This window comes from Pogona vitticeps, chromosome 14 (assembly GCF_051106095.1).
Source record: "Pogona vitticeps strain Pit_001003342236 chromosome 14, PviZW2.1, whole genome shotgun sequence".
In the NCBI taxonomy this organism is placed as follows: Eukaryota; Metazoa; Chordata; class Lepidosauria; order Squamata; family Agamidae; genus Pogona; species Pogona vitticeps.
The window spans coordinates 17,196,851-17,224,386 of record NC_135796.1 but is presented as its reverse complement, the minus strand read 5'-3'; the positions used below and the strand labels follow the sequence as shown (position 1 = coordinate 17,224,386).

The 27,536-nt window shown below is 43.2% G+C and overlaps 1 protein-coding gene across 6 annotated transcripts; it reads right to left on the bottom strand.

The window, feature by feature from the left end:
* Positions 1-57: 57 nt before the first annotated feature.
* SBNO1 (strawberry notch homolog 1) lies at positions 58-27,290 on the bottom strand. 6 transcript variants are annotated; one of them, XM_072983221.2, is made up of 32 exons: positions 26,901-27,290; positions 22,796-22,926; positions 21,941-22,045; positions 20,487-20,796; positions 18,992-19,092; positions 17,490-17,586; positions 16,946-17,106; positions 16,635-16,768; positions 15,586-15,676; positions 14,555-14,716; positions 14,151-14,286; positions 13,936-14,041; positions 12,663-12,816; positions 11,941-12,123; positions 11,698-11,795; positions 11,215-11,366; positions 10,077-10,274; positions 9,699-9,866; positions 9,408-9,577; positions 9,033-9,164; positions 8,366-8,501; positions 8,008-8,120; positions 7,405-7,476; positions 7,037-7,136; positions 6,483-6,557; positions 5,556-5,702; positions 4,951-5,045; positions 4,738-4,830; positions 3,505-3,642; positions 3,081-3,157; positions 2,213-2,406; positions 58-1,620 (listed from the first exon to the last, which is right to left on the bottom strand). In XM_072983221.2, exons 2-32 carry the CDS (start codon positions 22,922-22,924, stop codon positions 1,478-1,480), a joined length of 4,170 nt encoding a protein of 1,389 aa, XP_072839322.2. In that variant the 5' UTR covers positions 22,925-22,926; positions 26,901-27,290; the 3' UTR covers positions 58-1,477. The 6 variants fall into 6 exon arrangements, with proteins under 6 accessions (XP_072839322.2, XP_072839321.2, XP_078237873.1 ...); XM_072983220.2 differs by lacking the exon at positions 26,901-27,290 and adding an exon at positions 26,371-26,545; XM_078381747.1 differs by lacking the exon at positions 26,901-27,290 and adding an exon at positions 26,371-26,545 and having other exon boundaries at positions 17,490-17,583.
* Between the last annotated feature and the right edge of the window lie 246 nt (positions 27,291-27,536).

Below are 27,536 nucleotides of genomic sequence, written 5' to 3'. Positions count from 1 at the left end.
TTGTCAAGAAAAGGTTGCTAGGACTGAAACTGGCGGACTGAAAACACGACACATTGCTTGTTAGAACAATAAGGTTTTTTTTTCCTTTTTTAAATTTGACACCTGCAAGATGTCTGCTACCTTGCAGTTTTTTGTGGACAGGTTTATACAATCTCAAATTTTTTTTAATAGTGCAACCTGTGCAAGCAAGAAGAAAAATGACAAACACTGTCCCTCACTTCTTTATAAACATCTACTATTATAGGCAAAACAAAACTTATCCATATTCTTAGATAAGTGACTATTCACATTTTGTACATTTACAATTTTAAACAGCTCCAGGATAAACTCTACAATGTCTTACAACATAAACAAAAAAAATATTCAAGTGATGGGGCAACGGAAAAATTCAACCCAGCACATATATCAGGATCCTCACGTGCTGCTCCTGCCCTCCCCTCCCCCACAGTCTAATTTACAGCTCAAGTAAGGTACAGTAATCAGTAACCCCCTGCAAAAAAAAACTTTAAAAAAAAAGAGATGTAACATGAAATGGAAGTAAATTCACACATGAGTTTCCAGAAACCTTACTGGATAAAAGGGAATATCCGGAAAGAGAAAGAAAACAAGGCCTTTTTAAAGCCATTTCTTGCAGCAACGCAGTAGAAACACCATGAACACATTTCTTTTTAAAAGTAATTTTAAAACTCTAAGATGTCTCCCATCACACACCCACAAAAATATGCTGTCGATTCAAATTCATATATAGCTTCCAAGAGAAAGCCAGAAAATCCAATCCATGTGAATTTTAATGTTGCACTTAGATTGCATTTCTCCCTCTCACCAATTTCTTTGTGTGAAAAAAAAATCTCACTCATGCCTGATCTGAAGACATGCACTGCCTAAACCGAAATGGGGGAACAATCCTGAAAATGCTAGGTTTGCACACTTCTAGATCCTCATGTTGGTTTTTAAAATAAATGTACTCTCTTTTTTAACAGGCTGAGACCTTTGTTGCCACCAGTATTTTATATATATATATATATATAGTCTCTATATATGAACTCAAAAATACATGCATCTGAGGAACTTCCCCCCACAGCAATGGCACCGATGTGCTGCATTTAACCCTGAGCACTGTAATGACAAGGTGAACGGACAGCTTGGCTGGGAATTTACAAGCCTCTTCCAATGCAAATGTTGTAGCTTGAGAAGGACGAAGAAAGAAAGAAAAAAATAAACACCTGTAAAAAGAAGCACTACAAAGAGTACGGAGGAATTTTAAAAAAGGACGCATGGACCACTGTAAAAGCAGTGTTTGGCTTTCAGTTTGACCACCCTTCCGGTTGCCTTTTCTGCACAGTTCTAAGAGAGAGCGTGATGGAACTGAAAAATTATTTCTTTGGAATCTGTCCCTGATACTTTTTTTTCCAAAAAGAAAAAGAAAAATGCAACGAGAACGCTTTTTTTTACAGCCAAATACCAAAGACTCTCTGTCTCATGCATTGTTGAAGTTTGAAATGCTCTGTGGGTGATGCTGCTGCCAGATCTGTTGCTGTTGCACCGCCAATTGCTGGGACTGGTCTGAGGTCGACAAGAGGTTGACCAGGGGAGACACGCAGTTTGCAGGAATGATCAAGCCTGCAAGAGAAATGAAGGTGGTGACACAGGTAACCATACCCAAAGAAGAACCTGTACTGTTTTATCTGGATTCCAATTTTTAAACCTTCCCCTCATCACCCCAGGTAACACACCAAGAGTGGGTATCGCCAGCTTCAACTCAGAAGGGGTCCTGACACCTCAAGTGACTGTGGTAGGAGGTGCACAGGAAGGAAATTTGCTCTCCTAATTTTACTATTGACTTAAAAAAAAAGATCCCCGTTTCTTCTGGGACAGGAGATATCCTTTCCAGGGATTGGCTTCCACAAATACAATTTGACCTCTCTATATCACAGCATGCCTCATTTTGGTGTCGAAGGATGATGTGGAGCAGCATAAGCGGCACCAAATGGGTGTCTGTTTCCACTTTCACAAGCCGGACCCTTGCTTTTTTTCCACGCAAGGTGCTTCCAAGGAAAACAAGCGACAGCCTTGGAGAAAAAAAGACAGTGCAAAGCGCAGGAAGGTGGGCAGGGCTTTTCAAAACAGGTCAAAGCCCCATTAAGAGGGTGGCACCAGCTGCACCGTTTTAAGGCTCTTGGCCAAAAGATCTCATACGTTCAGATTGGCTCACCGACAATCCTCTGTCCATCTTCTGTCCTTAGCCGAACAATCTGCATTTTAACATTTGTACCGCTCACTGAGGCCAAAACTCCTTCAACCTTCGTCCAGACACTCAGGACTGAACCGCACAGGACATAGTAAGTCCGACAGCGCAAGCCAACTTCACACACCAGCCCCAGGCTTGCTTTTTTACAGTTGCCTCTCCTGAAAGAGACAGGGGTGACCGACGTATGAACAGACATGCTTTCCTTAAAAACCCAACCCAACCCAACCCAAAACTAGGTTTGTTCTCTGCAAAGAATAAAACACAGAGATATTTTTGCATGAAGAAAATGCCAGCATGGACGGTCTTCCTTAGGCGTTCTAAGAGAAGAACACCTCCTTCTGCACTAAGAGAGCATCAAGTTGTTGCTCTGGTACTCAAGTCAAAAGAGAACGAGGACAAAACTTGACCTACGTGGTCAGTTATTTCTCAGACTCCAATGCATCTATGTGCCACGTTTGGTTTTTCTTGCACTGCAGACAAGGCAAAGCTGCATTCTTTCTCCTGCTGATGCATCCTTCTCATAGAGTAAGACCCCCAACCGCATGATCAATTTATGCTGATTAATTGATCCGCTACCGAAAAATACTAAATGAAAAATCCCAGTAGTATGTATTTATACTTATTTCCAAAGGGTATTTACAAGAACCGAGCCAGAGACCAACTTCAATACTTCTGCGTTTTTTGGCATCCAGGGCTTGGAAATGATACCCCGCGGATACTGTGGTCCTCCTGTATGCGCCCATAAGAAGTTTCCCCAGGAATTCTTGAGAAAACCAGTACATGTGGTGTTCCTACATTACATCACTGTTTCAATACCAGTTGAAAAACATACCAGTAAGCGTGGGTGCACGTGTCTGCAGACGATGTGTACTGTTCTAGCCAGTGAGGCAGAGCATCATCAGAAGGTACCTGATAATAAAATAAATGTTAGAGAAGAGCTACAATCAAGAGCTCCCTACAGCTCCATTCAGACAATTGAGTCTGTGTGGATCTAGCCCTACAGATGATCAGTTTACACCGCAAACCATATTTGATGTGGGAAAACATGGTTTACAGATAAATATAAACCATCGTTTGCTGCACTTGGACTTACAGAGTCAAACACAATTTCAGTGCAATTCTCAGGTGCATATTTCATTCCCCCTTATTTCTCAAAATTATCAGCTTAGTATAAAATAAGACACGTTGATTACCATTACCTCTTTCGTATTGTTTCTATACACTTAAAAGGTCTTTAAAAAAAGAGATCAAGTAACCTTTTTATATTTTTTCTTTATTTCTGCATAGGTTTCCAGTTTTAGTTGTTTTCCGGTATTTGGTCTATAAACCAGGAGAAGCTTCTTCTTGGGGTTCACTTCCTTCACGAGGATGGCAGTCTTCTTATTATTTCGTATCTGGGAAAGAAAACCCCTGATGAAAATGTACTGTTGAAAAGTACCAATGCTTCACTTACGTCGCTCAAAGTGTGCCCATTCTAGAAGTATTTTCAACAAGAACATTTAAAAAACTGGATTATTTGGGTACAAAAAAAGCTCCATTAATTTGGTGTCTACACTTAGATGGCTTTCTCCAAACAATCACCATTACATGTGCCTACAATATTGGTAGCTGCACTTCCACAATTTTGGGTCGTTCATTCCCCCGGTCCAAATTTATTTGGGGGCAAGTGGGGTGGGGGATCTAGCTTCATCATCTGCTGTTTAAAAAGAATTATTCAAGCCCCTTTTTTCTTCTAATAGCGACTTTGTTGTCAGTTTTAAGCAGAGATGGGGGTATTCATATACAAACATCCCTGCACAGATGGTGAGAGCGAGGGTCCAGCCCCACAGGGCTGGACAGTCGACTCAACAATCTGCCGCAACTGTTGGCTCCAGGATCCTTCCAATGACTCTGGAGCTCGCGATTGGTGAGCCACTCTTCGACCTGGCAGGGAGGCTTGTTGTCCCGCCTCCTCCCAGGAGTGGCAAGCCAATCGCGAGCTCCTGAGTCATCAGTGAATGGACCGTCCGGCCCCATCAGGCTGGACCCTTGTTACTGCCACCTGTGCAGGGATATTTGTATTCGTATACAAATAACTGCATCTCTAGTTTAAAGTAACCAAAGGTTTCCCCAAAGCTTAACCACAAATGATATGTGACAGAAAGCCAGAGACAAACCAGAACTGAGACTGCTTCAGATAGAAACTCGTGAGGAATCTTTAGGTCAATCACCATTTCCTCAGCCTCTGTTCCATGGGGATAAATAATGCCGACTTACCTGGTAGGGTTGCTCTGAAGACTGAGCAGCATTTAAAATACATAAGACATACCATATAAATGTGAAGTGGAAAGTACTTAGTAAGTTAGGAAAGGAAAGGTAGTTCCTCGTTTGAACTGCACTTAAAATATATAACAGAAGCCAGCTCAAAGGAGCATTAATATGAATAGCCAGAATTCAGTTCTGCTGTATGGAAACATTCAACTGGAAGTCTCCAGAAAACACAGTCTCACCTGAAGGGATAAATAAAATCCATCCTCTGGTCCAGTCTGTTCTGCCCAAATCTTAGTTGCTTCTTCCCAAGACATTCCTCTCTCCACGCTTATCTACCACATACATCAGAATAGAAAAGTTCCTTATAAGCTTTAAAGCCACACGTTTTAGAGTGTCAATATTAACATCACATATGGAGCATCAAAATTAAATAAGAGAATCAAGAGACTTACAGTGTACAATTCAACATGGCCTGAGGTAGAATATCCTGGCGTTAGAAATTTTTTAACATCTGCCTTCCTTACTTTCTCATCTCCTGAACCCAGATCTTTTTTTGTAAAAAAAAGAAGAAAAAAAGACACAAGATTAATACTGGTTTTGTCAGTACATGATGGAAAAGAACAGAGAATAAAACCATCCAATGAATGCTAACATGGCTCTGACTGTGAAATAATTAACAGAATAATTGAACTAGCCTCTTTGGCTGAACAGAACACAATACAATCTCTGGTTTCTGGAGAAGGTGGAGCACCCAAGATCCAAAAATCAAATTCAAGATTTTTCTCCAAATGCACAGAGGTACAAGAACGAAGACCCTGAAAGCAGCAACTATCAAGAGAATGGGACGGGGGGGAACATCAGCTGGTTGGACCTCAGAGAATGGGTCTGGCCACTGCTTCCTTCTGATATACAGTGCTGACTTGATTCTGGGAAATCAGGATAACAGGCAAGTGCAGAGTATTGCTGGTTGTTTCTATCTGCCTCCTTTATGTCCAAATCTGGCATACTGGTAGGAACAGGAGGAACATTCCTACATGGTGGGATCACTCACGCTTACCTAGAATGCCCATGTCGTATCTTCCATTCTTTTTTGCATTCTGTATGACTGCATTTAGCGTGTCAGAAAAATACTGGAATAAAGCGTTCTGCTGATGCACCTCCATACCCAATATCCGGTTTAGAAACTTGCCGATGTTGTTGTAATCTAAAACAAGGACAGAGCGATTTGAGCCAGAATCTAGAAAGTCAGTGGGTGCTGCTTCTTTTTCACACTTTGACTTGGACAGAAGCAATACCTAATCCTGATCGTTTATCCTAGACCTACTCCTGAACCATAAGGCCATCCATGGTTATATCGTGGTGGCTACAGATCCCCTCCATACCGAAGTAGAGGTTGCTACGGAACAAGAGCAGATCGGTACTCTTGTCCTCCTGCCCTTTATGGGTTTCCTGCACCTAATGGCATTTTCCAAATTCGCTTGGAAAGAGGACCTTTCCAGGGGGGTCAGGCCCAGGCTGCGTGGCTTAGTTATAAATGAAAAGGCAGAGAAGTTATTGGCTCCTTAATTTCCAGCCACACAACTGTGTCGCCCAGTACGTCGTTTCACTGAACCGCCTTTCCTCTAAGATTCTTTCCATGCATCTTATAAACAGGCACCTCAGCAGCAAGCGGAAAGGTGTATAAGCTCTCCCCAGAATCCAAAACCCTGTTCTTCCATCCATGCCCCATTCCAGCTGCTGTGTTCCTTACACGCCCCCAAGCTTCTCTTGCATTCATTGGTAAATCCGGAGATGAGAGGGACAGAGAGGATAATTTTTAGGATAATCATTCTCTTCATCAGGGACCTGAAGGAACAACCACCGCAGGTCCTTCTGTCTCACCCTGGCACCCTGTTGTTGTTATTTTGTTCTGTTTGTACCCAAACCACTCTTGCTATTGATTTTGAGCTTTATTACATCAAACAGCTCCCACTCACACGAATACCTTTGTCAAGCGTGAGACTCCCCGATCGATCTTCTACGTTTATTAGGCCCACACCGATTAAACCTTGCCGGACATCTGAGAGGAGGAGAAGGTGGTTGGGGGTCAGTAAGGTTTCATAGGTATCAGCGCCAGTTTTACAAAAATATAATTCGAATGCAAGTTAAAGTACTTTTAATGATAACAGTATTAATATTGAGAGTTCTAAAACAAACACAGAAGTAAAAACAGAGGGCAAGATGAATCAACGGCATGACAAGTTCATAACTAGCGTGCCATTACCCAAGAAACCATGTTTTCCTAATCCAATAACTGAGGGAAAATATTTATTTATATATCTATTTACTTATTTATTACTTTAATTTATATACTGCCCCATTAGTGCTGAAGCACTATTCTGGGCAGTTTATGAGCCAATAAAATGAACGGCAAAGAAATTAACTTGGCTGATCTGCAGGGAAAAAAAATTAGTGAATCCACCGAATTGAAGCACAAAATTCAAAACTGATTTGTCTTTTGATCTAAGTAAGATTTATAATTCAGCATTTAAAGTATACCTTTAAAGAACTCTCCTGGATAATCAGCTGGTGGAGACACTAACGCCGAATCCAAGTTCACAATGGACTTCATAACTATTTCCAGTGCATTTCGGCCATACTATGGAAGGAAAGGGAGGGGGAGGAGATATTGGAAGGAATATAAAAATACCAGAGTCCTTCTTTCAAAAGTAAAACAATATTAGTTCCCTAGAAAATGAAGAGCGTTTTTTCTCCAGCATCAGAATTGGATAAGGTTATGAACTCTACATGAATAATTGCTTTCTCAAAAGGGAAAAGAAAGTGCTAATTGTTATGCAAACTGTTTTTATTATAAAGAGAAGCATCAGGTTAGGGCAGAATTTTATTCAAATGCAACTGACTTTTACCTTATTGTCAAAATTGAACCTGCTCAGGTCTCTCGTCTCTGTTGCTCTTCGGTCACCATGAGTGAGAGCTCCCTAAATTTAAAAAAAAAAAGAAGTTTTATAGGTACATGACAAAGAGATCCTGGCCTTTTACAAAAAGAACCTGTTTGTAAAAACCTTTTTTCTAAGAAAGTCACTCTCCAATCATTATTATTATTTTTACAAAAACTAGCTGCTAAAAGAAAATTAATTGCTTACAAAAATAAACAATTCACGCAATGACTGACGCATCCAACCTTTCTTTGTCGGTATCCTGATTCTAACGGCTGCAACTAATTTTTGCAGCAGAATGGGCCCATTTCTATATTTAGAGCTGTTTTTATTTTGAATTATTCACATTTATTTATCCTTATGCATAATTTCAAATTGCAATGAGCACAATTAAGAACACTTTTTTTTTTAAATCGGAAAGGATCAAGTTTCTCTATACAAACCTAACTTCCTGCTTTCTGCCATCTTTTCAAATCAAATGGTGCCACTGAAAAGGCATGCATTCTATATCAAAATGTGCTCTTGTGCAGTCAAAGTTCTTCACCCGAGATGCACGCAAAACCACCTCCTTACCAAGCTCTCCAGTCGTTTGGCAACGATTGAGGCAAATCTTTGTTCTCCTGCCAGTTCGGAAATTAGGAAGACATACTCCGGTGCGGTAACTTGGTTGGATCTATGCGTTCGGCCTGCGCACCAAAACGAAAAACAGATTTGGTTCACACCAGTGCGACCCTAAAACTTGTAGAGATTTTGCTGGGAAATCAGGGCTTTCTTTCCCAACCTGTTCAGCAATCCCACCACATTCAAATATAGTTGGAACAGACAAAAACAAAACTAAATTAAGTATCTAAAAGCTTTACAATAGATACATCCACTGGGGCCTGGCGACACAGCACCATTTCTGAGTGAAAACAAAGACGGAATTGCTCACCAAACTGCTGTATGGCCCTGTCCGCACTCCAGGGCAACTCCAGAGTCATGTGCACCCGCCGCCTCTGGTTCTTGGCTCTTCGGTCTGCTTGCAGAGAGATGCCTGAGCTGGCTGCTTCGGAGATGATGGCAATGTTCTTTAAAACAGACAGAGAGGGATGGAAGGGGAATGTGTCATTTAGCAAGAAATCCAAAGCTCAAACCTTCGCTTCATGTGGCTGAGTCAAACCTCTGAAAAAAAAACACACACACACACACACACACACACACACACACACACACACACACACACACACACACACACACACACACACACACACACACACACACACACACACACACACACACACACACACACACACACACACACACACACACACACACACACACACACACACACACACACGGTCTTATCTTCCTTCCTTAGGCAAGTTAGACAGAAAAAAACTTCCTATTTTCAGCGAGGTCTTTCTGCAACCTGCAGACATTCTAATTTTACTGTTCAAAAGGAGGTAAATGTAAGTGGCATGGGATGCTCATAATTGTTAAGGTCTGCTCTTTTCCTCTTGAAGCCAAAACAGAATATGGTTTCCAAACCGACAGTTTTGCTTCTGTCCTCCTTGACAAACAAGTTCTGTGCAAAGATGAAGTATAAACAAAATTGCTACCTTATCCCCGTCCATGAATCTCTGCTTCTCTGTAATATTTAAAATCTCAACAGGGACGTCAAGCTCAGATCTTGACTCGTAGGAGATGCTGCCATCATCGTTACTCACAACTCGCCCTTTGCGACCTGTCATCTGAGAGAAAAAAAGTGATCTGCTTCAGCATGGTATGGGAGCCTTTCAGGCACCCATTCCTTCTTCCAATATCAGCCTTGAATTCTCTTTTCAAGGTTTCCTAGAGAGAGAAGACTCCGATCTGGTCTGCCATTCTCATCACACGGATGAGAACAATCGCTAAGCAATCCTTCTCACTACGCGGACTACAAAGCTTTATTGACCGCACCACCACCAGCGATCTATTCAAGGTCCCACTCCTACCTCAGCCACATTCTCAGGACCACCTAGTTCATCGATAAGTTCATCCAGTGTATTTGGAGGAAGATCTTCCGAGAGGTTCTCTAGCTTGTCAAGCAGTTCTTTCTTCATCTGCTGGGCTCTTTCAACAGCATCTTGACTTGTTACGTAGCTGTTATGGGTGTTACTATGTGCTGGAGATTACACACACACACACACAAAGGGGGGGGGCAACAGAAGATCATATGAAAACAGGTCACTGCTGAGAGAATTCCACCTTCAAAACCCAACTGAGGAACTGAACGTTCCACCTACTTGACGTGTGCGTGGTAGAAGAGGTAACCACTGTGGAAGAGAGGGAACTAGGCCGTTTGGATCCAAGACCGGACGCTAGTAAGGCACTCTGTATAGAATCTGGGTCTATGCTTTTCTTTTTTTTCTTTTCTTTATTCTTCTTGTGTTCTTTTCTTATTAGCCAAGGGTCTGAAGGGAATTTAAAAAAATATTAAAATAGGAAAACGAAACAAAAAAAATCTGAACAGGCATGAAAAGTGGTTGCTTTAGAAAGGAATTTTGTTTTGAAATGCTTCCTTCAGCACTTGGTTTCTACTGTCATAAATGGTTATAGGATGCACAACAGACCGATACCACTTCAAAGAATCTACAAATAAAAAAAAATGCACGTTTTCTCACCGTCCTCGTCGTCCTCGCTAGATTCATCCCGAAATGGGTTGAAGTCATCATCATCCCCAGAGCTTAAGAACCGGGAGCTCTCGTTATCACTCTCCTCATTATCAGAGTTTTCCGATTCACTGTAGCTTTCGTCAGAACTGCTGCCAGCTAATCCGCCCGTTTTACGTGCTTTCTTCGCTTCTCTGGTTATTTCTTCACCTTTTTTTTTCATGCATAAGGGAATAAACCAGTGTTATCAGAGGCCCTTAGTCTACCATCACCCTCTACAGCAAGGATGGGAAAATGTATGTCAGCTTTCAGATGTTATCAGATGGAAATTTCCAGCATCCTTCGGTGCTGGTGAGAGTTGATGAGAATTACAACCAGCCACATCTGGAGGGCCATTGTGTCCATCCTTGATGATTTATGGCTTACCAACATACAGATGTTGAAGTATTCGGAAGGTTGGAAATTTGCACAAAATATCAGCTGAGCTGATATCTGTCAACCCTACGGTCTATAAAAAACACAGCTGGAGGCCTCTGCACGGGAGAACTACAACTGCATTAACAATGATGACTAGTGGTTGCAGAGATGAACAATGGCAGAAGCAGGGGCATATTTTAGTCAGCAAGTAGCTAGTTTGAGGACAAGCTTTCAGTAAGGTCACTGATGCTTCCATATCTGCTTTGCAGTGGAAGTCTAGGAAGGAAACAATTCTACAAACACCGAGAACCATCACGCGGAAGGCGGAATTCTACTATCTATTCTTTTTTAATAATTATACAAGCACACCCTTCATCCCCTCAATATGTTATTGAATCCTCAAAATTTCATTGAGCACCATTTGCAAAAAAGGATGAATTTTTCAGGCTTCCTAGGAAGGAGGAAGGCATTGAAGGTAAAAAGTCATACACAGTATATGGTAGGGGTAGGTGCAAGGTAGCCACTGACAGACTTAAGTGACAAAAAATGGCATCTGATGTGTGTAAAAGCCCGCTGCAGCTTATGTTCCCGGGATAGCAAGGCAGATCAGCCCCATCTACACTCGTGTGAACAGCACTGATCAGTGACTTATTCAAGTGTTTCCCCCCCCCCAACTAAAAAAAATTAACGTACTGATTAGCATTCCAACTTCAAAAAGAATGGTGAGCCTTACCTTTGCGTTTCTTCACTTTGTCTTCCTTGCAAGGACTGTCCCTCGGAGAATTGTGATTACTTTGAACAGACAAATCTATGCCTAACAAGCTGAAAAGCTTCTTCCTGTCGGGAGCCGGGAAATGCTTCTCAATGAGAGACTGAAATACTCCCCTGCAGAATTATATAAAAAAAGGATAAAGCATGAATACCTCTCCTGCCTTTCTCTGTGAAGAATCAGCCACAAAACCTTTCCTCCTCGACATTTTAAAACTCGGCTGCTGCTAGGATATCTTGAGATTTAACGATGCCCTTGAGCACGGCTCATTAATCCGCCCGTTTCTACCTTCATCCCGATGTGCCCTTCCTTTGTCCTCTACTGAAAATGTTTCACACATTCTTTTTTTTCTTTTTTTTTTTTTTTTTACTATACAATGCTTTGAATTTTAAGAGCATCAGAAGCAGTTCTCCCCCAAAACTTGTATAACTGACACCTAGGTCTTACTTTGCTGTGGAAACAAAGTCGTTCAGTTCACCGCCACCTTCCTCCAAAGCTTCTAAGGTTCTCGCCTCTCCTGTGGACTGCAGCCCAATGACCACGCACTGGAAGGAGAAAAGGACACACACCCTGTTTACATCCAAATTAAAGAAGGAACACGGCTACCTGACACTCCTGTTCTCATGGGGAAAGGAACACATTCTTGGCTGGAAAGCGTTCCCCCCGCCAAGGCCATCTTGAAAAACTTACTTTGCCATTTTTTATCTCTTCTCGGGCCAGCTGGACCACCCTTTTCACTTTGGAGGCTATGCAGAGATATTTGAAAAACCGCTGGTGGGCAGACCAAAACTGGCCCCACATGGACTTCTTCATCCGTTGTTCAGCATCGATGAGGTCAGCGGCTTGCTGAAACTTTTCCCTGGCACTCACCCACTGAAAAAGGAAGACCGCCGAGTTCCGGTTATTTTCTATAAATCACAAGGAATTTGCACCAAGCGATGTCACCAAGCAAGGCAAAACATTAAAGAAGGAATCTGATGCGGTGCCGGTGCTTACGGTCACACAACGATGTGCAAAATAAGCTTAAAAGTTTAACAGCTGGCTGTTACAACTCTTACAGCTATGGTTACTGATTTACCTGTTAGAATTCCAATTCAAAGAGTCCACAAAGAACCAACTTTATGGACGCATTTTTAATCCCCATACTGAAAACAGCCTAAGAAACCTCACCCATCCAAAGAACTTGGTTATATTTAATCCCACTGAAGAAAATGGGATAAATCTGTTACGATTAACCTAAGCTCCACTGATTTCAATGGGACTTATATTTATGCATAGCTGTATGTGACTGGGTCAGAGGAGGGATTGGCCACAACATGCAAGTTACAAAATACAAAAGTCTGAATTTCAAATGCTCAAAATTTTTGATTCCTAGGCTATCACGTGAACAGCCGCACATATAAAATACTCACCATTTTCACAGATTTATTATACATTTTAACATAGTGCTGAGAGAGCTGAACTTCTTCTATTTTGAAGGTCACACCTGAAAAGCTCAGCTGCCTTGCGATATACATTCCCCTCAGTTTCATATCCATAGCAACTATCTCCATGGCACCCACACCTCTAAAGGCAAAAAAGAACAGAGAAAGATAATTTTAAACATGGAAATTGTCAGACAGCAAGCTACTGGACACACTGGAACAGCCTAATACTGCACCGAAGCTGAAGGATGAGGAACAGAGACAAAGAAGTTCCAGGAAGCACAGCGCAAGAAGAGGCCTTCTGTGGATATAGTAGAGAATGGATTTTGTTTCCTAAATAATGCATACAAAATTCGCACACCTAAACTAAACTTTACCAGGAGAAAGGCTGCAAGATATGGATCACCTCGCTTGTGCCAAGTGTTCTAGTATCTTTCTGGACTGTAACGGAGTACCTTTCAACCTGCGGCCCCACAGATAGACTTCACTCTCCCGTGGCCCCACCCATCTCGAATTCTCGCATTAAAAGGCGCAAACATACAGAGGGCCAAAAGTCGAGAACCGCGATGGAATCCAACCTGATTGTGGTTTGTGACACAAATGTACACGTACAAAAACAGGACCAGATTCCCCTGACACCATTATCGATCAGCACAGGTCTCTCTCAGAATGCCTTTCCACAAGCGGTTTCATGTCTCCCAAGGTTAGCACTAAAAGGGTTTCGAACCTTAACTTGAAAGGACTCTAGCTTGTGACAAGGTATATTACTCTGCTACATTGTCTGAAGTTAAAAATTGGGAGTTTAAATTAGTTTTACCTCAGCAAATAATTACTTCAAGAATCAAGCCCTGAACTGTTACCTTAAAACAGAAATGGTCAGAAACCATGTGCAAAAGAATAATGAGGATCACTTCATATGAAGCGGCATCAGACTGAATCAGAATACCTATTAGGCTTTACTAACATACACTGAACCAAGTGTCTTTGGCATATGACTGTTATTTTAATTAAGTACCTAATCCACTTCATCCAGCACAGAACCAAAAGATGGTTCAAACATGAATTAAAAAAAGACAAAACAAAGAACATGTAATTAAAGAAGTTATACGGAAAATGTGTATCAAAATAAAACAATGTAAAAGTACTAAGACAGGAATAGTGAAAGCAAAACCCTTGTCATTACAAGTAATGTTTGTGCTCTACCTCTGGGTTATGCCCGAGAGTTTACTATTGGAAAGACATGAAGATCCAAGAATGTTACCTTCTTTCAACGGCCTGAATGAAGTCACTAAATTCCCTAAAAGGAGTTCCTTCACCCCATATCCCGAGACGGTTCATGTAGGCCATGTTGCGTGGCTCCGACGCACCTGAAAAGCAAATGCCCTGATTTCAAAAATCAACACCGCCTTCCCGTCAAACAAAAGCAGAAACGAAACACACTCAACAGGGTTGATCCAGAGGTCGGCCGGCACGTACCTGTGGCACTCGCGTAAATAACTCGGGCCTTCGGTAGCTTATTCTGCAGCTCCAAAACAGCCAAGCCCGTCTTGGTTGGCTTCGAAGAGCCAACAGGGCAAAGATTTTTAGCTTTGTGACATTCATCAAACACTATCTGAATACATGGTTAAGGAACAAAGACTTTACTCTTGCTTCAAGAGTTAATCAAACACTAAAGGTGGGGAGCTTCTGATTTTTCAGATGTTAGACTCCAGTGCCCTCAATCCTTAGCCCCTGGCCTTAATAATTTGGACTGATGGAAAGTGAAGCTCATCAGGCTCTGGAAGGCAACAGACAGGTTTATCAGCCACGATCTCTCTCTTCTTGCCTATTTATCACGGCAGTTAAAGAATCGACACCCCAGCAGAACAGCAAAAGGATACAACTCCGTCAAACTCATCTCCGCACCAGTGAAGAAGCTGCTTGAGCCTGGTTTTGTATTTACCTCCCGACTGACTTTCCCCAATAAGGGAGGAGTAAGTGGCAAATATGACCCCTTTCTTCACACTCCCATTATGTTTGGAAGATATTTTTCCATATTTGAACTGAAAAGAAAACAAAATTAAAAGTGTGAAACGCCACAACTGTAACATCTCCAAGCTCTGGTTACAAAGTTTTACATCCACCGTTCCCCTTCCTATTAAGGCAAATTAAGCACAGTGCTGTTTAAGGATTCACAGATAATGGCATGAAAGCAATATTAGGCAAACAATGTATCTTAATCTTGGGTTTCCTAATTCCAGCCTATATCCTGAAGCATTTATTGGAAGTGAGTTTCTAATCAGGTGTTCCCAAGCTAACAGCAAATGCAATGCCCTTCAGTCTGTAAATCTGCAATCAATGGGTGCTTCTGTCAATAAAAGTCACCCCTCAATCCAGACTTTACAAATCCAATTTAAAAGGGTTGGGGATATCTACCCTGAGCAGATTTCTGGCAAAACAAAGCGCAACGAAAAACAAGGGGAGAAAGCCCCACTGCTACTGCATGCAACGCACTGGGCTTAACCCCGGGGGCCAATACCCTATTTCTAGTTCACAGACGCACTGAACCAGCTGCAGATTAACGCCACAGATAAACGCCACTGAATCAATGGGTCTAGAATAATTGGAACCAGCACTAGGATAGTGGCCTATGTGTTTCTACAAGTGTGGACGAAATGCACAGCAACACACATCAAGGTCTAAGGTAGCGGAAACATCTGGATGACCAATTAACACCCACCGGCGCAGCTACCGCAACCACATACTCTAAGCAAACGCGCACTGGCGCAGAAACTGAGGCAGGAAGGCAACGAAACTGCAGAAGGGCCGGTGTCAGTAGAACATCCAAGACGCACCCGTTTTAATCTGCCGCTCACACAAGCGTTACCTAATGCTTTCGACCCCACTGTGCCTAGTAAAAAAGTTTTCACACCTTGTTTAGGGAATGGACCAAAATGTTTTTCGCTCCAATATCTCTCAAATCTCGCTCTGCATCGTATTTCAGATCATTTGAAACACTAAACCTAGAAGAGAGAAAAGACAACCAATTGTGAGAAGGAAAGCAAAATAAAAAATACAGAAAACACCAAGGGCATGGATATAAAAATACTGAATTTTTTAAGTGTTCTTTTCAAGGTACTTTCACCAACTTAGGGTTTATTTATTTCCTTTTAACTTTACTTGTATTTTTATTATTGTGAGCCTCCCTGAGTCTTCTTATAGGAGAAAGGCAGCATATAAATGAAACATAATAACAATTAAGCAAAGCATGCTATTTATATACTACCCCATAGCGCTCAAAGCACTCTGGCTACACACTCCCCCATCTCCAGCAAGCTGGGTACTAATTTTAACAACCTCAGAAGGAGGGAAGGCTGAGTGAACCTTGAGTCAGCTACCTGGGATGGAACCTGGGTTGTGAGCAGAGTTTTGACTGCACTACTGCAGTTGAACCGTGGATGATAATCATCATGGCCATCACCATAACAATAATAATACAGTGGCACCTCACATAGCGATCACTCTGCATAGCGAAGAAATCGCTTTGCGACGCTGTTTTTGCGATTGCAAAAGCAATCGCTTTGCGATGGCCCCTATGGGGAAAATTTGCTTTGCAATGATCACAGGGAAGCGATCATCGCAAAGCCCCCATTTTTGCACAGCTGATCGGTGGGGGCTTTGCCATGATCGCAGGGAAGCGATCATCGGAAATCCCCCATTTTCGCACAGCTGATCGGCAGTTCCAAAATGGCCGCCCGCTGTGTTGCCTCGCTTTAGAGGCACCGAAAATGGCTGCTGCAATGGAGGATTTTCGCATAAGGTTAGTTTTGGAGCCAATAGGAATGCACTGAAGGGGTTTCAGTGTGTTTCTATGCACTTTTTAAAATCGCTTAGCAGCGATTTCTGCTGTACGGATTAACGTCGCTAAGCAAGGCACCACTGTAATAGCAACCACAACAGCGATAATGGTTCCATACTTACCAAACTGCCCTTTTTCTACCCAGGAGGTAGTTTTCATAGATTATTCCGGCTATAGTCCTTCCCTTTCCTACACCTGCCCCGTCACCTATCAAAAAGCCAGCTCTGTCTCCATTAGGTAGGAATGTTTCATGTTGCTGCAAAAAAAAAATACTGTAAATAAAAATCAAAGGCATATTAAAACTCAGCATAGCGGGGGTGGGGGGAGAAGGTGATGCACTGGCTTTCTGTTAGTTAAACAGGACCTGACTGGCTAGTGAACCAGGGCCATACCCTCAACACAGGTTTTAAGTAAAGATCCAATCCTGCCAGACCTGTGCTGCGTATGTAATCGCTTCCAGCTGCAAGGCTGACAGCCAGCCGTTATCGATGCTCTCTTCGGGAATTGAGGTCTTGTACCAGACTTCAGGAGGGGTCACACTGGAGAGGGAGCTAGTTTCGACCACTGGATCCGGATGCCGCAGGCCAATTTTCACTGTGTGGAGGAGGAAGGTGGGTTAGATGCCTAGAGATATCTTTCGCTAAATACCCTCCAAGGCCTCTTCAGTTACAGAGGAGAACGTGTAGCAACTTCAACTTTACTTTCACTGACGTAAAACTCTCAAGTATAACCTCAGACACAAGCCTGATGAAGTATAAAAGCAGTTGGTTTGAATACGTGGAATGAACGAACAGCCAAGGCGCTGGTCTAAGTGCTCTCCCAGCCACCCAGAGTGAGGTTGAAATTCCCCACTGTTAAAAAACTAGAGGGAAAGTGGTCTATCTACAAAAGGAACACTTGCTTTACTTTAGACACACCACAATTTCTACTCATTTATAAGTAAATAAACAAAAGGTGGCAAAACCCCCCAAACATACATTTTATGGGCATGTATTCGGCGTAAGTCTCTGCATGGCCCATCTCTTCTTCATCTTCTTCTTCAGGTTCTTCTTCCTCTTTTGCAACTGGCATCTTCTGCAGCAGAGATGAGCATCCATTAAACTGTGTAAATGCCACGTGGCAGCAAAGCTTAAGACACTGTTCAATTTGACTTGAGCCTGACACAAACTTCAATGAAGAAAATGCCCTTTAAAGGCTTTGCACTTGAAACAGGTTAATTTTCCTTACAACGCTGTTCACTACCTCTTAATTCACAGAGCAATGAGGATAAAAGGGGCTCCCCCAACTCTGACTGCTGCTTTCCCAAAGGTGGTGCTCAGAGTGGAACAGAGTCATCTTTCTAGTACATAAATAATCTTATGTGATTTAAAGCAGCTGCAAAGTTTGTATCTTAAGCACGAAAGACTAATAAGCAAACTCTGTTAAGGGATACAGATGATTTCAACTTCTGTCTTAATACACTATATGTAGACTCTCAATCTTGGGTGTCTCTACCTATGGCGCTTCGGGAGAGGTGTCTGAAGGAACATTAATAATTTTGATGCTGAAACACTGAAAAGTATTGTTTGAGAAAATGCAAGAGATGTTTGATGTAGTGCAACAGCCAATTCATCATCCGATATTCCCGTCAGTGACCATGCGGCCCAGTCCTTAATACGATAGGCCACATTTCCCCCCAAACAGGCCCCCTAAGGCAGTTTACAGCATAAACAACAACAAAAAACTTGCACACTGAAACATAAACATCAAGGTATCAAGGCAAAACAATCAAAAACCAACGTCAGGGAATCAAGTCCCCCTACATTTTAATTCACCTACAACCCCCACCAGCCGTAGCTGGGACAGTCCATGGGGAAGATTATGCAGTTATAGTATGACCACTGTATCTAGGGTGGGGGTTGTGTTCGTCAGTCCCAAAGCTCCCCCCCCAAGATGCTGCAAACCGTAGTTAATAGCAAACCCTGCGCAAGGCATGATATCTGGCTCCAATTTGTGCCCAGTTCTGGTAACTATGTCATGGATATAAATATTTCGGGGCCTTTTCTTTTTATATTTTGAGACAACAGATACTGATCATGCAGATATGGTGGTCCGACTGTATACTGTGAAAATTTATGGGAAGCCACAGTTACCCACCTCTGGTTTCAGAGATAACAGAAAAGTTGGATAATTCATCACATATGGAAGAAATGCCATGAAAACTTCAGTGAATATTTTTTCTATTAGCAATGAAACCTCAGCGGAATAGGCACCTAGCGAATATAGCTGAGCAGAGAGTACTAAAGATATGAAAGGCCTAGATAACCAGTAGCTACTCCTCTCATGTCTGAAAGGACAGAAAAAAAATTCAATAATCTTAAATGCGTGAAAAGTTTTATTTATTATAGAAGGAGTAGAGGCCTTAAAACCTCCTTTCTAGAATTCCAGGCACTCAAATTCCAGAGTAATGTATATTTCTTGTGTATGAACTTCCACTTACCATTGTAGGAGAAAAGCTTCTCATTTTTAGATCATTTACCCATATTCGTGCTACTTCTTTAGCACAGGTGTCCTTTTTCACAGCACCATTGCTCAGATCAGCTGCAAGGATAATTTTCCAAGTTAACAACATTTAACAACCCTAACACTAAAGTTTACTCAAACCTTACCCACATTTGTGTAGAAGGCTGAGCTTTACACTGGACCAAGATGCACAAGTTTTTAAGCAATCCTGAAGAAATGAACACCAAGATTCTCAACATAAGCCTATCATGAGCATGACGTAGTTGCAGAAGGATGTAGCTGCAGAAGACCCCCACCCCCACCAGAGCTACAATGTGCATCATCTCAAGTTTGACAAATGGAGGTTAGGAAAAGGAAGCCAGGCTCCCAGTTTTAACAGTGCAGGTGTTCTTACCTGGCTTGGTGGTATTTTACCACCTTTGGAGGCACTATTCTAATTTCTGTTAAAAAGCTAGTATTTTGGATCTCAACTGTTTTTTCAAATAAACAAAATTTAGTAGTTCCCTTCTAACCAAATTAATAATATAGTGACAGTACACAATATTTATTAAAAGGTCTAGAATGCGTGTTAGATTCAGAGCAATATTTTTACAGCAAGAATACAGCCTCCCATGGTATTGGGCCCAATGATAATTTTCAAACACAGGTTTAGTCGTATCTTAGTAGGCCAGCACATTCATTCCCAAGAATATACCATTCTCTTTTTCTCCAGTATAGATGTATTTTCTGTTTTAGTTTTCACTCAAAGGAAATCTTGTTAAGGAGAGATTTCCCTTAATGAAGGGACCACTTGGAACATAGCAAAAGCTGCATTTTATGATGCCGGCTACCTATTGGCTTCTATTAAAAACAGCAGTTCTGCTACATACTATGCAAACTGGAAGTCAGCTCACATTACCTCCACGCACACATTATATTCTAAGCATAAATTCTAAACAATTTAGGTTGATCTTCTTCAAGCAACTGCTCTTATCAACTCCACCTACAAGCTGGAGCAATTAAGCAAGGCCCCGTGTCATGCATCCATGGTTTATGCCCCATGACGGGACCTCAAACTTGTCTCTCTCCCAAACAAGCTAATCTTAAATCATGACTGGCTTATCTTTCAGCAGGCAAACCAAGGTTCCTGGTTTATTCATCACAAGCAAATGTGTATTACTATTTATTCACCTTCTCTTGTTAGCAGAAAGAGGAAAGCAACCCATCAATATGCACCAACATGCTGCTTAAGTACAGAAGGACAGTTTTCACTCTGCTAAACGATTTGCAAAAGCGACAGTAATGAATCCAGCCTCTCCACGTTTGCATGCCGCTTTGCTTTTACTCTTTGTACGTGATTACAGATCAAAGATTTAGCGGAGAGATAATGCCGTTTAATTTAAAAAAAACATCCCATATTATTCTACTCAGGTCCCACTAAAGAACCCCTTCCATCCCACAATCCGTCAGGGGTGTGTGTAACAGCCACTTACTTGCAGCTGTTGCAACCGGCTGGGCAATGTTAGGAGGTGGTTTCAGTTTCATCAGCTCATTAAGACTATTATTTTTCAGCAGATCTTTCAGCTGGATCTGGTCCTTGGAGGTTGTGGTAGTCACGGTGTTCCGGGCCACTGGCACGGTGACCGATGGCCGGGTTGTGGTGCTGGTCTGTATGATCTTTGCTACAGTGATCGTCTGCCTGGTAGTGGTGACGGGGGTTGTTTTCGTCATTACTATAGTAGTCCCCAAGGTAGGGAGCTGGTTTATTTGATTCAACACAAAAGTTGTGGTCGATGGTGGTTGCTACAGAAAGAAACACAAAGGATTCTTGTCATTTCAAGATCTCACCCTAGTATATGGCAGTCATTCCTTGAACATCGGATGCTTTCCTAATTCACTTAAGTAGCTTGGGAAACAGTTGAACCACTTGAATAGCATGGGAAACAGGTCTAAGCATTTTCTTTTCTGCCATGCGTTATTAAGAAATACTCCTCAGCTTACGGAAAAGCGGTACGTAAAATGTGCAGATCAAAATACTCTGCCAATAGACTACCGTGGTATCAGCCGTGATAGCACTTATGATGGTCCGCTCTGATGTGTGATCATTCATACCTATAATTCTCGCAACCTTTAATTAAGATACAATGTTAAGCTTCCTTTTTAAAACATTGACTTGTTTCTTTAATACAGTGGACCCTCTACTTACGGAATTAATCCATATTGGAATGGTGGCTGCAAGTCGAAAAGTCTGTAGGTCGAATCTCCATTGACCTACAATGCACTGAAAACCGATTAATCTCATAACCGGCAGTTTTTATTCTATTTTTGTTCCATTTTGGTTTTTTTCTGGTCTGTAACTCGATTCTCCGGCTGCAAGTCGAATCTAAATTTTGCAGCCAGAGAAGTCTGTAAGTCGAGCCATCTGTAAGTCGAGCCACCTGTAAGTCGAGGGTCCACTGTAATACGTAGCCACTAATGTTTTCGCTCTGTGAATAGAAGGACTTTCTATTTGCAGAATGAAACTTCACAAGGGATATCTTTTCATCAGCACAATTGTCATTTTATAAAGACAAGATTCTTCACTCAAAGAACAAAACACAGACACCTGTTACTGGCCTGCACAGACCGTTCTAATGCCACAAGCAGTTTAATGAAAAACCACTTAAGAACAAGTAGGAACTATTAATACACTCAAGTAAATAATCACCTTTCTCAGGAATACTACACACACATATTAGCATGCCATGCATTAGCTACGATCTTTGAACTCCACCATACACTTTGGTTACTTGCCAACTAAGAATAACATGCTTTTAAGCAGAAGACTCGAGTACGCAAACTATCCTGCAAGACAGGCACAAAACGGTGACCCATTAAAGTTTTTGTAAACACAATGAAGTTCCTCACAGAGACACAAGTCAAATGCCGAGGAATTCATTTTGCTTACCCTGATGTTCAACACGGTTGGAGAAGACGGAGTCTGCGGTTCTGCTTTAATAGCAACGGACGCTTCGGCCTCCAAGCCTAGTTCTAATGCACTAAGTGGGATTGACTAAAAAGAGTGACACAAAAAAATGAGGTTGATAAGATACCTTGGACACACACAACAGGCACGCTTGATTTGCCTCTAACCTGAAGATGTATTTCAAAGGTTCTGGACGTGCATGCACCGCATACAATATAGGCACAAAATAACTAAGAGAACTGCTCCTCTCTCACTTCAGTGTGCTGCAGGCAAATGAAAACTCCACACTGACAATGAAATCATATTTACTGAATCCTACATAGAAACAAGAAAGCATAGTCTCCCAAGAAATGCACAGAGAATCACAGCACTGAACACTTTAAATCCTGACATTCACAGAAGCAACAACTTAGGCAGCAACTGAAAATGTGCCATGCTTACAGGGGGAAGCTATCAAGGATATTCATTTATAACAAATGAACCTATCAAATTTTAAGCTTACAAGCAACTCTCAGCTATTTTTCTCTAACACATCTCTCCACCTCGAGCTTTAAACCGACTACAGCTCATTGCCTTGGAAGCAGAGAAAGGCTGATGTGTGGCTAGTTAGGATGTCTGCAACTGGATTAGTGCTAATCTGAATTTTCACAAGGATCACAACGCACAGATCGCAAACTGCCGCATTCAGTACATATCAAACAAGCATTTATTAAAACGTCCAACTTCTCCTTTCTTAATCACCCAGCAGAATGAGACTCATACTCTTTTTTTTAAAAAAAAGAAAGAAACAAACTCGGGTCGGTCTTACAATGCAGTAACAAATTTAAGTGTTTCAACCTGCTGAACAGCTGGAGTAGGGGTTGCGAGACCCATCGTATCTGAAGAATCAATATCAAACAGGTCATTAGGGCTGATTCCACTCTCACTCAAAGCAGCAAGCAGCAGATCTTGTCCTGGTTCCACCATTTCTAGAACAAAGGAAATTATAATTAGGCCATTTAAGTTGCAAGGATGACTTATGGTAAAAGAAGCATTTTTTTTTTCCTAGTTGCATTTTGCCACAAGTGGCTTCGCTATAAGATTCCCCGAATATTCCTGTAACTAAAATGAGAAACACACAGAATGCCACAGTGGCTATATGGATATGACAGGCAAAGCCCTCTTGCAAAGAGTTGTACTTTCTATCAGGTAAAGACAGTCAACTTGAGTCCCTCTTCTTTTGGAGTGTCTGCTCTCAAGAACCAACATGATACAATCTGGGATGTACCTGGAATTAGCTTACATTGAAGTGTCAGGGAGAGAAGCAGAACTCTGCATACAACTATGCTCTCAGGATACAAAGATTCTGACCACAGCCCATGTTAAGAGTAAGGCATGTTCAGTTCTCCAAGCCCAGTGAAGAACAATCTTTCTGTCAAACAACCTCCACTTCCAGAGTGTTGGACTCTTATCCCTTGAACATGCACCACCATTAATAATTACCTCCCCCCATGGGTACTGGGAGCAGTGATTTTGCAACTGGGTTTCTGAGTAAGAAGCTAAGTTGGACCCGACGCCTCACTGCACCAAACCTTTAAGGCGCTTGTTCTTGCTCTTATCCTAGAATGCCAGAAAACCATGCTTCCTTGTGTCCCTTCTGGGACCCATGTTCCAGGTGACCACACTTATCTCACCCAATTAAAAAAATGTTTGCAGATTTCACTCATTTGATGCCCAATACTTTCTATGTTTAAACCTCCTGACATGGATGTTACTGCACTGGCTGCTTCTTCTCCTTCTATTCTTCAGGACTATTGAAAAATATGTAAGAAGCTTTATACATTTGCTGGCTAGAACCATCAACCAGATGCTTTCTTGTTGCTAGAAGCTGACCACATTCAACACTGTAGCTAAGTGACACTGGAGGAGACACAGTTTCGTTTACAGGAAAGTTTGCATTTGGATCAGTCCCTTTGTCGCTGCACGAAACAAGGCAAGGTATCCATGCTGGCTTGCTAATGTACGGACTTCATAATTTTATATATTTTGTATATATTGTTTTGTTTTATCTATGTAAGCCGCCCCGAGTAGATATGGTCTAGAGGGGCGGGGTAAAAATCCAATCAACCAACCAACCAACCAACCAATCAACTCTAATATTAAAATCACTAGAGAAAAAGAAATGTGTAAATGTAAAACATCACCAAGCTCTTATCTCTTCCTCTCAAAGTAAACAAGCAGCAGACAACAATGTTGAAACTGTGAATGAGGAAAATGGCTATTTTTAAAAAAGTTGAGTAGACAATTTGCTAAACACGAATTTGGTCAATGTTTGCATGCTTGTGCATTTAAACAACTACTGAAATATATAGCCTACACTATGCTTGGTGGGACAACACAACACAGATTAATTTCAGTGTGCATTCCATACTAAATCAAACTGTAAGAATTGCAGACGAAGATTTCACTGATTATACTAAACAGGACTTGAAGCTGAACTCAATTACTTTCTAAAAGCATTAGCTCTCCAAAGCAGAAAACATTTGGTCTTACAAGAAACGACAACCACACCAATTTTAAAGTAGATTGTTTAAAATTATTTAAGAAATAATACAACACTTTCCCCATGAAGCTTCCAACAATTCCTTCACTAGCGTCTTCTGTTTGGAAGCAGAGGATAGATTACACTAATGTAGTTAAACATTGCTGTTATGCAAATGTGTACATTTTTAAATGTCTTCCAAGCAACTATGACTGAGTGCTCCTGAAAGCCTCCAGTGAGGTACACTCAACCACACAGAAAAGTTCCTAGGAGGAACATTTGATTTTAAGACTTCCACATGAACCACGTGTACAGGACATAAACTTCCGGGTTGGGTTAGAAGCCACACTGTGCATGCCTGGCCAAGTGTTAAAAATCCCCTTAGGAGGAGCAAGCAGGAGGGCAGATGAAGCACGGAAAGGCTCAGCGAAAATTCTGGTTCGGCATAAAGCTTCCAGGTGCTGAAGGAAGACTTAACCTGGCTTTACCAAAGAGATCAGTAAAGAAAGCTGGGCGCACAAGGGAACAGAAAGCATTTCTGCTTAGTCAGCCAGGAGGAACAAACAGCAGCCAGCTTCCCCCTTTAAAGGGCATTATGTTCTCTTCAGGACTCTCCCACTCACCCAATGAGAGAGCTACAGGCATCATTTGACAAAGGGGGAATCAAAGCTAAAGCGTGCAACCTATTCCACACGAGTATATCTGCCTACTCACTGAAGAAGAGCTCTGTGTGCAAATATGTTCCTGCCAGGGGCAAAGCTGAGAAGCTCCCTCGTTGCTGCCTGGTCACTCTTAGCATTGGCACTGCAGCTCAATTGGCAGGGCACTACATACACTGACAACCTGTACACTACCTAGTCTGTTTCCAAAATCTCCTCCTACCAAGGAGACTTTCCTATCCCCGTGACTGGGCCTAAAGATCACTATCCTTCCCCCACAATCTGGGATAAAAGTCGGCTGGAAAACCTGAAAAATGGGAGGACGAGGATGACAACGTAAAAAAAACACACCAAAACCACAAAAGGGCCTCAGCCCAGCGACTCCTTTCCTCAGCAAGTGGCTTCCAGAGACAGGAGCGTACAGGTGGGAAGGGTTCAAGCCTGGCCTTGGCTAGGAAACTCAAGCACATCCTCTCCACCTCTAGCCTCCGTCACGGGATAGCCTGGAGGGTTAGGAGGGGTAGCCTTGTGGGCTCAACAGCAGGAGGCTAACTGAAATAAACAAATAAACAACATGCACGCCCAGCCCAACAGTTGCAGTAAGGAATATGCACATATATATTGTCTCTTGGTTACTCATAACATATGTGACCGTATACAGTATATGCGTGCATATAGGTGTCCATGTGTCTGTAGGCGCACGTTTATGCATGTCGCTTATTAGGGTATCCACAGATCTCAGCCTGGGCAAGGGGGCAGCCTGTCCGAGACACCCCCATTTGACCACAGCCCCTCATCCTTCTTGCTGTTAGGATGATGGAGGCGAGGCTCGTCTAAGGGTGAGGGAGTCAGAAAAGCTGCATGTCTTTCTCCCCCCCCCCTCCACGGCACCTCCAAACCCTCCCGCCGTTCCTCTCTGCGGGAGATCCCGGGCTCTTCCTAATCCTCCTCGCTGAGGGGAAAGGAAAGGAAGGGGCGCTTCTTTCTCTGAGGGGAGGAAGAGGAGGGAAGGGCGCGATCCTGTCCCGGGGGGGGACAGAACAACGTGAGGGGATACAGGGGGGTTAAAAAGGGGGGGGCGGGAAGGGAAGGCAGGCGGGAGGGAGCTTGAGGAGGTCTCGACTCGCCTTTTTCCCCCCTCAGGAAGAGAAAGGGAAACCCACACGGAGGAGGAAAACAAGGCACTCGGAAAGGACCCGGAGGGAGGGAAGGAGGGGAGGGGCGAGACTCACTCTGGCCGGCGCTGCGCAGAGAGAGAGAGAAAGAGAGAGAGAAGGAGCCGCCGGGCTTTCCCTTCTCCTTCCTTCCTTCCTTCTCCTCCCCGCTTGCCTCCTTCTCTGTCGCCGCCGCTCCGTCTGCCGCTTTCTAACTCGCCGCCGCCATCTTTGCCCGCCCCCCCTCCTCTCTGGCGCGCGCGAGGGAGGGAGGGAGGGGGAAAGGGGAGGGGGGCCGCGGCGCGCGCCCTCAGGGGGAGGAGGGAGAACCGCGCAGGCGTCGCCGCGGCGAGAAGGTGACGCCACGCCCCACGTGACCTAGCGGGGAAGTCGACTGGACGCTGAGGGGAAAAAAGAGAGGAGCCCCCCTCCCTCCCCCCCCACTCCTTCTCGCCCCTCCTCCGGCCGCGCGGCAGCCACGTGACTCTCGCGCGGCTACACTCTCCTCTCGCCGCCTAGTCCCTGGGAAAGTACGGAGTGCGCAGGCGCGGCCTCTCTTTTTTCCCCCTCTCTCTCCCCTTCCCCTCCTCCGCTTCCTGCCTGCCTGCCTTCTTCCTCGCCAAGCTTCTTCTTCGTCGTCGTCTCCGCGTCCGGGGCTCAGGCCGAGCTGTTGGAGGCCTCGCTGGGTCACGTGGCACACCCTCCCGTCTCCTCTCGGCCTCTTTGGATTTATTTTACCTCAGAAGGCTAGGAAGGAAAGGCGAGGCGGGGAGGGGAGGGAGAGGCGGAAAAAAGAAGGGCAAAAATAAGAAATAAAAGACACAAAATCTCTCCCCCGTCCCCGGCTGGAAAGTTCCTGGAAGGCTCCGGCGTCGTGGTTGAAATCCCCTCGGCGGACGGAGCGGGCAGGCGGCTTTTCGGCTGGTCGGGGAAACGCCATTCTTCAGGCTCCAGAGTTGACTTAGGCCCAGATATTTTTTTTTCCCCTTGGGAGGGGCGAGGAGGAAGCTGAGGGGAGACGACCGTTGGGGACCACGTGATCCAGGCTCCCTTCCAAAATGGCCGCCCCCTGCGACGTAAAGGAGCGCCGTGAGGGGGAAGCCTCGCGAGAGTTTTCGCTTTCGCGGGGAACGACGGAAAGGAGGATCTTTGCAAAAGGAGCCATGATCAAGGAGGTCAAAAGCCAAAAAAAAAAAAAAAAAAAACAACACCAATAAAACACACCACCCACATTCAACGACGCG